At 44.4% G+C, this 13,782-nt stretch overlaps 1 protein-coding gene across 2 annotated transcripts in view; it reads right to left on the bottom strand.

Moving 5' to 3' along the window:
* HECTD4 (HECT domain E3 ubiquitin protein ligase 4) overlaps positions 1–13,782 on the bottom strand; it is a 236,234-nt gene that overhangs the window by 24,964 nt on the left and 197,488 nt on the right. For both annotated transcript variants that reach the window (XM_075178495.1, XM_075178494.1), the window contains exons 61-63: positions 8,182–9,470; positions 6,082–6,289; positions 5,701–5,924 (exon numbers count right to left, since the gene is read on the bottom strand). In XM_075178495.1, coding sequence (XP_075034596.1) covers positions 5,701–5,924; positions 6,082–6,289; positions 8,182–9,470 — 1,721 coding nt within the window. The remainder of the gene's footprint in view (positions 1–5,700; positions 5,925–6,081; positions 6,290–8,181; positions 9,471–13,782) is intronic.

The following is a 13,782-nucleotide window of genomic DNA, read 5'->3' on the forward strand; positions in this document are numbered from 1 at the left end:
GGCAGAGTCCATTCTGTCACATTACTGTACTCATAAGTTGAAAAAGTTGGATTTTTATACCTCCGTAAAATCCGTTTCTCTTAGTCCATTGGGGACACCGGGGACATTGGGGTATAGAGTAAGGGACAAGGTGAACAGACACTTTAACTTCTGATAACCAAGCCCCTAGCTCCTCCCCCTCTATACCCCATGTCCTGCTAGCCTATGTTTATATTTAACCAAGCCCACAGAAAGTGGAGATAGAGAGAAAACAAGAAAAGAGAATAAACTTAACAAAACAACATTCTCTTAACAAGACAACATGTCAATCAGTAGGAGAAACCAGAGTGTTAAGGGTGGGCGCCCGGTGTCCCCCAATGGACTAAGAGAATTTTACGCAAGTATAAAAATCCAATTTTCTCTGTCTTCCTTTGGGGGACACCAGGGACATTCCAAAGCTGCCTCACGGGAGGGAACGCTCAGAACAAACGGCACGAAGCACTTTTCTTACAAAACTTGCATCCTTGGATGCAAACACATTAAACTTGTAAAACTTAGTGAATGTGTGTACAGACGACCACGTGGCAACTTTACACAGCTGTTCACTGGAAGCACCATGGCGGGCCGCCCAGGAAGCACTTACAGACCTTGTAGCGTGCACGCTCAGATTATCTGGGATAAGCTCCCCAGCCCCACTATAAGCCTGACAGATAACAGCCACAATCCACCTAGCAATGGTCACCTTAGAACAGAGTTGTCCAACCCGCGGGCCGCATGCGGCCCAGCACGCCTGTAAATGTGGCCCAAAAGGAGTTTTGGTTGTGGCAAGGGGGCAGCACTGTTAATGGGAAAAAAAAATCCTGCAAAAAAAATAAAATACTTACCTTGCGGTCACGTCAGCTGGTACTCCGGCTCCCTCCCTTGTCTCCTCCTCCGTGCGGTGCTCGCAGTGAATGTCGGGTGTGATGTCATCACACCCAACATCCATTGCGGATCGCAGCACAGAGGAGTCACCCGTGCGAGAAGAACAATCAGCAGCACAGAATTGGAGAAAAGAAGAAAAGAGGACAGGAGAACAAGCCGATTAAAAGGTAAGTTAAGGGGGATTTTTTTTTATTATTTCAAGGGACGCTGACCAGTGAATAAAAGTCACCTGGTCCTGGAGCATCATGGACCTTATCTCCCTGCTACATACTTCTACTTGTAATACTAATGGGGCATTATATATTATTCTCTTTGGCCCATTATAAGTTGTTATCCCTTAACTAACATAGTGGTGTAATTAGCAAAACAGGTGACAATTTGGGGTCACAGTGATGTATATGTCAGGTACCGCAGGACTGGTTAGGGCACCCTGATATACAATGCCTGGCTTAAATGCACTTTATTGATATTGCATCGAAACAATACAAAAAGTGATTATAGTATAATAAGTAGAGAGCATTTTTTGAACAGGGCGATTGAAAGGTAAGTATAGGGGGGATTTGAAAAAAAAAAGTGAGATATATATATATATATATCTCACTTTTTTTCTCATATATATATATATGTTAACTATGTTTTCTATGGTTTTTTGGATGATCAGCTATCGTTATTGTTAGTGTATCTTATGTGCGGCCCAAACCAACTCGTCGTCTTCCAATGTGGCCCAGGGAAGCTAAAAGGTTGGACACCCCTGCCTTAGAAGCTGCCCAGCCTCTCTTGTGAGCATCATAAAGAATCAAAAGATCCTCAGTCTTGCGCACCTTCTGAGACCTTTTCACATAAACGTGCAAGGCTCGCACAACATCGAGATAACAAATAGAATTATCGCCATCTGAAGACGTAGAATCAGTCAGGGCAGGAATGACAATGTCCTGATTTAGATGAAATCTAGACAAGAATTTAGGAAGGAAAGAGGGCTTGGTTCGAAGAACTGCCCTGCATTCAATGAAAAACAAGAAGAGGAGACTTGCAAAATAAAGTAGCAAGCTCTGAAATTCTGTGTGTCGCAGATATGGCCAAAAGAAAAACCGTCTTCCAGGTTAGAAATTTGAATTTCACTGTATTCAAAGGTTCAAAAGGCGGATGCTGTAAAGCATTCAACACCAAATTCAAATCCCATGGTGCTACCGGAGGAACATATGAAGGTTGTACATGGGGTACGCCCTGAATGAAAGTTTGCACATCAGGTATGACAGCAAGTTTTCTTTGAAAGAAGACCGAAAGAACGGACACCTAACCCTTAAGAGAACTAAGATGCAAACCTGCATCCAACCCGTCCTGCAAGAACCTAAGTAACCTGGCCAAGTGAAAAGAAGGATATCCCTTCTTTTCACACCAGCCTATATATGTCTTTCAGACTCTGATGATAGATTTTAGCAGAAGCTGGTTTCCAAGCACGAAGTATTGTTTGCACCACACGTTCGGAAAACCCCTTAGCTCTTAGGATCACCAACCGGCGCTACTAGAAGAACTGGAACACCTTCTCTCTTTACCTTTTTTAACACCCTTGGGAGCATGGCTACCGGTGAAAAAAGGTACACTAAGCGGTACCTCCAAGGGACAGACATGGCGTCTATCGCGACAGCGATAGGATCTGTTGCATGGGAGCAGAAGAGGGGGACCTTGTGGTTCAACTGGGATGCCATCATGTCGACATCCGGCTGATACCACCGTTCCACCAACTGACGAAACACCTCGGATGGAGGGAGGGACCATTCGCCCGGATGCAGAGTCTGCCTGCTTAGGAAATCTGCTTGCCAATTCTCTATTCTGGGAATAAAGATGGCCACGAGCGCCAGAACGTGAATCTCGGCCCACTGCAATATTTTGTGTGTTTCCCGCATGGCCAAGAGACTCTTGGTGCCGCCCTGATGATTGAGGTATGCCACTGCTGTGGCATTGTCTGACTGAATCTTCACTGGCCTTCCCTGCAGCAAGTGTTGCGCGCTCATAAGAGCATGAAACACTGCTTGCAGTTCCAAGACATTGATTGGAAGCTTAGATTCCTTCCGAGTCCAAAGACCCTGAAACCGAGCGTGAAGACAGACGGCCCCCCATCCTTGAAGGCTGGCATCCTTTGTGATCAAAGTCCAATTCAAAATTGAGAATTTGCATCCCCTGGCGAGATTCTGTTTGTGTAAGCACCAAAGAAGCGACTGTCGCGTCTGCAGAGACAGGCGGAATACCTGACCCGTCAGATTCAGATGGAATTTGTTCCATTGCGCCAGAAGTTTCAACTGGATCTGCCGTGCATGAAACTGAGCAAACTGGATCGCCTCGAAAGTCGATACTATCTTGCCTAGAACTCTCATGTCGAAGGCCTCCTTGCCGCCAACAGAGATTTCATCATCTTCTGCAAGGCTGGAATCTTGTCCTGGGGTAAGAACACCTGTCGTTGTCGGGTGTCAAATAAAAGATCCAAAAAGATCATCCGCTGGGATGGGATCAACTTGGACTTCTTGAAATTGAGAATCCAACAATGAGACTCCAGAGTCTGGATTGCTACTTGGTTATGCGACTGAAACACCTCTGGAAAATCTGCCTTTAAAAGAAGATCGTCCAGGTAAGGGATGATTGCAATCCCCTTGGACCTTAGCAGAACAGCCATGACCGTCATGATCTTGGTGAAGATACGCGGGGCCGTGGCCAGATCAAAGGGAAGAGCCTGAAATTGGAAGTGCTCTGATTGAACCGCAAACCTCAAAAGGGACTGATGACCCTTTCAGATAGGCACATGAAGATTATAGATATCAAAGATGCCTATAGCCATCATAAATTCTCCCTGGTCCATGCCATGAATGACCGAGCGTAAAGACTCCATCTTGAACCTGGGCACTCTGACCTGATCAGATTCAGAATTGGTCTGAATGAGCCATCTGGTTTTGGCATGTGAAAAAAGGTTGGAATAAAAACCCAAACCTCTTTGAGAATCCGACACCGGAATAATCACTGCGGAAGAGAGGAGGGATTGAATTGCCTCTAGTGAAAGCCAGTCGTTTTCGTGGACAAGTGGGAAGACCTGTGACAAAGAACCGTCTGGGAGGAAGACTGAGCAGATCGATCTTGTATTCTCAATCCACCAGCCCCCGAGTCCAGACATCGGTGGTAGACTGAAACCACAGATTCCTGAACAAGAACAGATGGGCTGCCACCACTGGCGACAGCAGAGGAGCAAAATGCCTGTCATGCAGACTGCTTGTCTGCTGGTTTCACTGCTGGACGTCGAGCAGACCAGGCCTGGCGCGCACGCTGCAAACCACCCCTGGGGACGGATGACTGACCTTTAGAAGATTGGCCTGAGGAATATTGACCCCGAAACCTTCCTGAGGACCGAAATCTGGACATTCTTTGTTTGGGAGCATTAACAGGGAGAAAAGTGCTCTTTCCTCCTGTTGCTTGACTGATAATGGAGTCATGCTGAGGTCTAAAACACCCCCAGCAAAAGGTATGGTCTCAAGAGCCTTTTTAGACTCCACATCAGCCTCCCAGGACTTAAAAGCCAGAGGGTGCGACGAGCTGAAACTGCAGAGGCAGAAATATGTGCCCCAATCAGTCCCGCATCCATAGCTGCCTCTCCTATATAATCTGTCGCCCTCTGAATTTGCTCCACTAATGGAAGCAGTTCCGAGGACGGCCTGCTTGCCAACAAACCTTCAGACAGCTGTTCTGACCAGCATTCTACAGCTTTGTTTACCCACGCAGATGCCAAAGCAGGCCTCAAAGAGGCACCTGCTGCCATGAAAATTGACTTAAGGACGGCCTCAACCTTACGGTCTGTACCATCCTTAAGAGTGACTGCGTTAGGAAGAGCAATAGTAGTTACATTGGCCAACATAGCAACAGCAGCATCCACACGTAGAAGCGTCTCCAACTTAGCAAGAACTTCTGGAGGAAAAGGATAACACAACTGCAGTCGCCGAGATACGTGGAACTTCCTCTCTGGGGAAGCCCAAGGCTCTGACAACCAAATCTTCCAATTGGGAAGAAGACGGGAGAGAGAGAGATTTCTTTTTCTGGCGTGCAAAAAGAGAAGCCTCTGCAGAGTCAGGAACCTCTTCCTCAGGAAAATCAAGAACCTGACGCACAGCCTGAACTAATTCCTCCACATTGACGATCAGATTGTCCGGCTCCTAGGAGGGCATCAGAATGTTGGGAGATGGGGCCTGGCAAAAGAGGCACCTCCACGGCACCTCTGATCCCCCCCCTCCAGACAGCCGCCCGTGCTGCGCACTGCACACTCCTGCGCCCAGTCACCCCTGGCCAGTAGGCAGATCAGCCTCCCAAGCATATTTGTAGAACCCTGGAGGCCACAGGTGGAACCGCTGCACTGGTCTGCCGACGCAGGCTCCTCTCATCATAGCCAACAGACGGCAAGTGCGGGGAGGGCAGTGATTGACAGTCGCATCTTAGCTCCTTGAGCTGCGGCTGTCCGGCACAGAGAAGAAAAGAAGCAGCAAACATATTCCCAATCAAACAAAAGTGGATTGCTAATCAGCCCAGACGCAGCCCGTTCACTTAAACTAAACTGAGGCTAGCAGGAAGTGGGGTATAAAGGGGGAGGAGCTAGGGCTTAGTTAACAGAAGTTAAAGTGCCAGTTCGCCATGTCCCTAATCTATACCCCAATGTCCCCCAAAGGAAGACAGAGAAAATCTCACAGAACTGTGCTCTTCAAACAAAACACTGCAGTTATCAAGCTTATATGCAGTAACAATATTTTTAATAAAGGGTGTTGTTACCTGTGTCAACTGATCTTCCAGAACTTTTTTGGGGGGTCGAACATTTGTGAAGAAAGTGTGTAGCAGGTTTCCTGGGGTCTGTGAATTAATTTGCTCCTTGCTTAGATAAATGTCTGATACTTTAATGAACTTCACAGGAGTTAGGCTTAGCATCTGTTCAGCATGAATACAGCTCTTGAATATTTCTGTGAGAATATCTCGAGCTTCTGGGACTAATTTATCACCTGGAAATAAATAATAGATTACAGTAATGACAGATGTCTACAGTTTCACAAGTAGAGCAAGTCAGAGTATCAGTAACACTAACTTTCAATATATAAAACTTGTATATCATGACAAAACAACATTAGACCTATGATTTATTGAACCAGTTCATCGCACCTTTCATGGATTTATCAGTGAAATAATCTCCCAAACCCGGAATTCCTTGAGTGTCAAACAAGCTCTGGTTTACTGTAGAGACTGTTAGTATTTCCTCAGTTGACATCTCCATAAGCTCATCTTCACCATCTAGACTTGACAAACCAATCAAATCACTGCTATTAAATAAACTTGCTCGGATTTTTTCTATTTTGGCCCGAGAACGCACCTGCAAAAGAATGCAACAATCAAAAGGTGTGTAATTAGTGTTCAAGATGTTATCGATTCTCAAGCACTACAGAAAATACACTGCTAAAGTCATATTTGTTGACTGTCCATATTGCCAATTCCAACATAGAGTTTTGAAGATCTGCACTCTCAGTGAAAATCTGTTTTAATTAGAATCATAAAAACATATCCACACAATTTAAATCAGGTGTTTAAGCCGATAAAGTTCACAGCTTCTTGTGCATTAGGTATGTGAGATTAATACTATAGTTGCCGCAGATGCTGCAATACTTGAGTCATCAAAGCAAGCAGTAGTCACTGAACTTCAGAAGAGAGCCCAGCCTCCATAATGACGCTACTATGCGTTTCAAGCCGCTTTCACCAGGGTTCACTGAATAGCTGTTTGAATATCATTTTAAACAAATGTCTAAGAGCAGATTTACATTTATGTTTTTATATGGTAAAGTTTGGAGTTAGTGGTCACGTAACTTTTAATCCTAGGAAGCCACTTTATTGCCAAGACATGCGTTGCAAACGTACTTTATATTACTGAGCAGACTGTGTATTCCATAAATGAAAGCCCTGATATGAACCCACCCACTAGCATGGTTCCTCTTGCATAGGAAGAGGTTATTTTGGAGTAAGCAATGCAGGGTTGACAAATGGGCAACAATTTAGAAAAATGCCCAAAGACCACTCAGTCCCATTTCATAGAAAATTATTAATAATGTGATCTGGCATCTTTCAGATCAGAAAGAAATGTATACAGAAAAACAGAGACAAGGAGAAGGACTTCAGAAAAAAAAACTGGTCTACAACAAATAGGAGAGTAAGTTTCTGGTCATTTTAAATTCTAAAAAGACACTGCTCATCGTGAACACAGAAGTATTGCATGGACAATAGGGTTTAAGAAACAAAAATAACTCAGTTAGCTACCTTCAACACAAGTGATATTTGTCTATTTATCACACATCGCTTACATACATGTCAAGATTCTCAATGATAAAAAGTTTGACCTTTAAGGTCATGCCTCCAATACACCTAAAATCCAGATCTGTCCAAACCACACCCATTTTGGTAATGCACACCCTATTTCTGCTCTTTTGTGTCAAAATCTGGGAACTGTTGGCAGATATGGACTTATACCAGCAATGCTCCTCAAACGTGGATTATATTATACAACATTGGGATTTTAATTGTGGTTATGCAGGGTTGGTATCCCACAATCATTTTAAAAAAATGTTTAAAGGAGCATTAAAAATATTTGTATAGATCCAGTTGAATCTCAGATCAGAAATTCTCCTCTGATTTTACCCTAAAATGCACATCCACACGCAGCACTCACCATCCTCTTTAATTTATTTTACATGTATTTGCTTCATTCAGAAGAAAGAGATGTTAACTTCACATCAACTTCACAAATGCAATATTTAACGTTGTGAAACTGGTGTTCATTATTGCAAATTAACATTCAGACAGACCTATTTAGCACCTTATTCACAAATTTTGTAGTTAAATCTAGAGTACTTTAGCCACATCCACATTGTATGATCAATTTTGACTTACAACTACCATTAGAAATGATGATATATGGGGTTACGTTGGTTTTATTAAAGTTATGCTATGAATGCTATTTTGTTTCAACTCCAGTTTAGTCAATTCGAATATGGTGGATAAGTCAAGTACAATGCTTTATAATGACAATGACTAAGAATGAAAGTAGAGTGTGTAAGCCATAACAATAGATGTAGTGTCAAAAACAACCCAAATTGTATACACATAATGCTGCTGAACAGCTAATGCCAATCTGTATGAAATTAGCCATTTAACAGTATAATTTCTGTATGAATTAGGTTGTTTTTAATTCTACATCTAACAATGACAGGAGATTACCTCCACAACTGCAAAACCTTTGATTGGCCTGGACATCAATGTATGGTTGTCCAATGAAGTGGTTGTAAACATGGAACCAACATCTGGTAAAGAGGTGGTGTCTACATTGTCAAGCTGCTCCACGAGGCTGCCCAAACTGCCCATGCTTCCAGTACTGCAAATGGAAAGGTCTAGACTCTCCTGGCTGGACACATTTGGTTCCAAAAGACCTTGTGGTACAGCAAGTTCTGGTGGGAACTGGTCAATAGATGTTTCACTGGCAGTCTGTGAAACTCCTTGGGAGCTGCACAAGGAAGCCTGACTTGTGGAAGCAGATGCACTCACACTCACAGCAGGGGTCACACTACTAGAACTGCTAACATCCATGTTCTCGGAGATCGTCACTGCAGAAGTTTTTTCTGCCTCAGTTTTGCATTCAGCTCCTTCTGCTCTTTCTTTGGATTTTGGAGTTTCTGATTCCTGAAGAGGAATGTAAATCTCATCCTTGAAAACCCCACCATGGGCATTGCATGCTTTACGTATAGCTCCTCTGACAACAGATTCTTCTAGGTGAGTAGGAATTCCTGAAATAACTAGCAAACGGTTATGGGCAGTAGGTCCAACAAGTGCCTGACTAGCATCTGCTATGGCATCATTTGTGACACCCAACCCTTGTGGATCTTTATTAGTGAGGTGTCGGAGAATCATTAGCAGAGTCAATGCCCTGTGGAACCACAACATGTCCTCGGGCTTGCCTCCACCCATACTAAGCAAGGCAGGATTATTTTCAGCACCTTGTGAAGATGTACGCTTTGCAGATGCTACTTTCTCGCGTTTGATCTTGACTTTCTTACGCTTTGATAATAGGCTGGGACTTTGTGGCGTTTGCCCAGGAGATGATGATGATGAAGACGAAGAGTCACTAAGATTTGTGGCATTTGTTGACATTACAGTCACTGCAGAACTCATATTAATGGGGAGAGTAACTTCTGCCACAGCCAGGCAAACCTCCATGAGAGCATGAAAATAGGTTGAGAACCTTCCTTGCTCACTAACACCAGGAGCAGAGCCCCCACACACATTCCCAGAACTCCAGCTTTGTGTCTCATCATCATACAATTTGCGCAACTCTGTCTGTAGCGCCATAAGCATTGCTAGACATGGATTCAGCTGAAGAGCTATAGAGGACGTCAGGCCCACAGGATTCCTCTTTTTCTCTAGATGGTGAATTTTACGAAGTAGTTCTGCTAGCAGATGGAACAGCAGCTCTTTTATAATGGCAGCTAGGTCTGTTGTCCACAGCAGATTTCCTAAGTGAAATATAATAGAAAAAACAGTTATTACCTCTCCAACATAAATTAAATAGAAATATATCTTGATAACAGATACTGTGAGGCTAGCAACACATCATGATTTTTGCAATTATGTATTTTTTCTTACTAATAAATCCCTTTACTGAGTATTTGGAAAATAACGCTACACAAAACTGAAAGTTAAGCTTTGGGTGTAGCTCATTGAGTTAATAATGATTACATTCATGTAGTTTGGCATGCCAACTGATCCAGTGGGTCCCGTGATGTATGTCCATTGGCTTACTAAGACGTGCCTTTATCCAAACAGACAGCATGTTGCTAATGCAATGCCCTTTTTAGCTATCCTTTCGCATGAATGGGAAGTTCATGGAGGAGGAGAGCTTTCACAATGTTACAGCACTGCTTGTGTGAAACAGACAAGCAGCACAAGTGAGAGCATCAATGGAATTTTACACTAATCTAGGGCTTTGTCGGATGAGCAGGAAATATTCTACCTTATTATTTATTGTAATTAACCCCTTCTAAACCTCTTCATAAAACAATTTATGTCTAATAAGTACCAAAAAGGAAGAGAATGATCCATCATCTAAGAAACAGAAGGAAAGACACTTACAACTGCCTGTAACACATATCACCAACAAAAGACATTGTTAAGAATACTCTAATGAACTTTGACTTAGAACAATTAAGGATTTTGTACAGCTGGTCCACGGAACTCTAGTTTTTACAAGTCCAAAAAGGACTCAAATCCAGAAAATGCGCTTGCACACTCGTCTCTACTCCTACTTAATAGATGACCTGACCCACGAGAAATAGACTGACCTACAAAGGGAGAATGCTATACTATGGCAAATGTGAAGGAGCAAAAGTGCAATCCTGCTGTGCAAACGTCCTTCTAAGTCATCAAATGCTAAATTGCACTTTACTGGGAAAGCGCATGGATCTGTTGACCTACTGCTTCCCAGAAAGCATGTGTGAGACCCACATATAAAGTAGCTTGACCCTTTTTGGCCTCAACGCTTAGCCCGATTTTTGATGCAAGTCTAATACTGCTATCATGGGTTGTAAGAGGTGGACAGAAGAGTTGTCACTTAAATAGTTAAACTGTTAATGTTATTGCTGACAGAAGCTCTTCCTCTCTGCAACCCCTGTAGCGCCTTCATGTAATTGAAAAACCCCAAGGAAGGGTAACCGAAACAACATCCAATCAACAAAACAGCAGAAGAGTGGAAAGGGAGGGAACGCAGTGTCCCCCAGATGGAATCAGAGAAATGGATTTAAAAAAAAACAACAACCCTCTTTTCTCTTTCATCCAATGTAGGGTACACTGCTACTAGCATTGGGACATTCTAAAGCAGTTCCCTAAGGGAGGAAACACTATAAAACCAGCATGCAAAACCTTGAGGGCAAAGCTTTTGTCTGTAGACGCAAAAACATTAAGATGATAAAGGTGTGAACAGAGGACTAGATGGCGGCCCGGCAGAGCTGATCGGCCGAATCCCCGTTACACGCAGCCCAAGAAGCCCCCAGAGAGCGAGTGGAATGCACAGCAGGCACAGGTCAATTGGAATTAAGATAAGCCTGCCTGATGGTGGACATTACCCATCTGGTGAGAGTCAGTTTTGTAGCTGGCCAGCCCTCGTGTAAGTCTCGTATTAAACAAAAACAAAATCAGTTTGCCGCACAGTGGGCGTTCTGTCCACGTAAATCTATAGAGCGCAGACAACAACCATGAGTACTAAAGAGCCCTGACATGAAGAGGCATCTGCCTCCTGGAAGTCCAGGACCACAATATCTTGATTGTCAGTGAAATCCTGCAAGAACCTGGGACTTGGAGGAGAGAACCGTGCGGAACACTGCCCTGTCATCATTGAAAACCAGATAAGCGAGCGGCATGAAAGGGCACCATGATCCGAGATTTTCCTTGCGAAAGCGATTGCAAGAAGACCACTTTCAAATCAGGAACCGAATCTCAAATCGACTGCAATGGTATAAAGGGAAAAGTCAAAAGGACCCCAACAACAAAGTTCAGGTCCCCGCCAGCCGTTTCTGGAAATAGATGAAAAGGGCCGACACCTGCACATTCAAGGAGCTAAGTGGAAGGCCCACATCCAATCCATCTTCTAAGCTGCGAGGAACCTAGAAAGCCAAAGGGTCAACATAGGAGAGGGAGAGAGAACAGGTATCCGGAGTGGAACACCAACAGTATGGCCATAAAATCTACTGCGCACACCAAAGGTTCCCTGTGGTGGAACAGAATCTAGGCACCTTCCTGGCAGTGGTGGAGAGACTCCATGAGGTCCACATTCATTCCCACCAACCAGCAGAACACCTTTGGATGCAGAAACCACTCCCCTGGTTGCACTACATGGCTACTGAGATAGTTGGCATCCCAATTTTCCACACCCAGGATAAATGTTACAAATATTGTTGGGACGAACTGTTCTGCCCAGGACAATATCCGAGCAGCCTTTTTCATCACTTTGGCAGTCTTGGTGCCGCAACACTGCCGATTGATATACGCCACTGCTGATGGGCGGACTGGAGTCCCCTGTAAAGCTAGCAGCATTACTCAAAGATAAAAGATATTTATTAGGAAAGACGCATCCAAAGCTGGCGGTGAAGGACGACCGCTCTGCATTCCAGAAGACTGGCATTCATGGTGCTTATGATCCAGGACCATAGGGCAAAGGATCTGCCCACCGTCAAATGATCCTCTGCCAACCACAAACAGAGAGAGACTCATCATAGGAAACAGAGCATCTGAGAGGCCAGCTGAAAATGGGATCCTGATGAGTTTGACAAGAGGTCTCACTGAAACATCAGAGAATCGAACAGACCATACAGGAGTGTTTCGAAGGTGGAGATCAACTTCCCCATCAGCTTCATACAGAGGATGATTGAAAGACGACTTACGCCCAAGTACCCTACTCACCATGGCCTTGCTGTCCTGAAGACCTTCTGCTCTCTGGTATCTAAGATAAGGCAGAGAAACACCAACCACTAAAAGGGAACCAACTGGAAATTTTGGAAGTTCAGGTTCTGTGCTCTTTCAGCACTTTTATGATCAGAGAGAGATGAAGATAAAAGGTTTTGACCAAAGCCCGCTTTTATGAGCAGATCGTCCAGAGAGAGGATGAAGCATACTATCAAAGAAACATAACCGTGCAGCCATGATCTTTGTAAGGACCAGTGGCGCTGTGAAAAGGCTCAATGGAACTTCAAATCCATTGATCACTGACCTCAAGGACTCCATGAGAAACCTGTCCACCTAGAGATGTAAATGTAGTGCCTTCATGTTGAGAATGGCTCGAAAAGAGGCATCCGGCTTGGGATCCAGAAAGCGGTTTGAATAGAAACCTTAGCCCCGCTGGTAACTGACACAACACCTGCGGAAAAAAAGTGAAGGAATCGACTGGAGCTAAGCTAACCCTGTCACTTCATCACGCATAAGCGAGGTGGAGAAAAAACTGTGTGGGGTCAAACCTTGAAGGTCTATCATGTATCCCTGCTGCATGATCCCCGTTATCCCCATGATCTTGAGAGGCGGCCGACCATTGGTCCCGGTACAACAGCAGACCTTCCTCCACTTACACAAGGTGGGAAAGGTTTTTATGCCCTGAATGCCTCGTGGAATAGGAGAAACTGCCCCTCTGAGAGCAACCTCTTTAAGCTTGGGGCTTACCTCTGGAAGACTGCCCATGGGTGGTATAGCATCATTGAAAGGGCCAACTTAATGATCCAAACAGAGGTCCTTGTGGTTTAGGATCAGTAACAGGAAGGAAGGTGCTCTTACCTCCTGTAGCCTGACATATCATGATGTCCAGCTCTGGATCATAAAGAATAGAGCCTGAAAAAGGAAGAGATTCAAAGGACTTCTTAGATTCTGCATCAGCGTCCAAGGAAAGCTGCCCTACCTCAAAGATACCTTGAGGCTCCGTCAGATGCAGTGCCAGAGAAAACAAGTAAGAATCATGCAGACCATCCGTGAGCTGGTCTGGCCAGGTCTCCATTGCTCTAGACACCCAAGTGGAAGACAGCATGGACCTAAACAAAGTGCTTGCCGCCACATAAACTGACTTCAAGAAGCTCTCCACTTAACAGATGGGGACATCTTTAAGGGCAGGCGAGGCAGTTACAGGGGTAAGTGGTATGTCAAGTCAGACGTGCTACTGGTGTATCGACTCTAGGCGGCTATTCCCACCAGGCCTTCTCCCATCCCGCGAAGGACAGAGGCTAGGAATGGTATCACAAATTTTCTGTCTGTCTTTCCATGTGGATTCCAGAAGTTCAGTCAGCTCAGTGGAAG

This window comes from Mixophyes fleayi, chromosome 1 (genome assembly GCF_038048845.1).
Source record: "Mixophyes fleayi isolate aMixFle1 chromosome 1, aMixFle1.hap1, whole genome shotgun sequence".
Lineage (NCBI taxonomy): Eukaryota > Metazoa > Chordata > Amphibia > Anura > Limnodynastidae > Mixophyes > Mixophyes fleayi.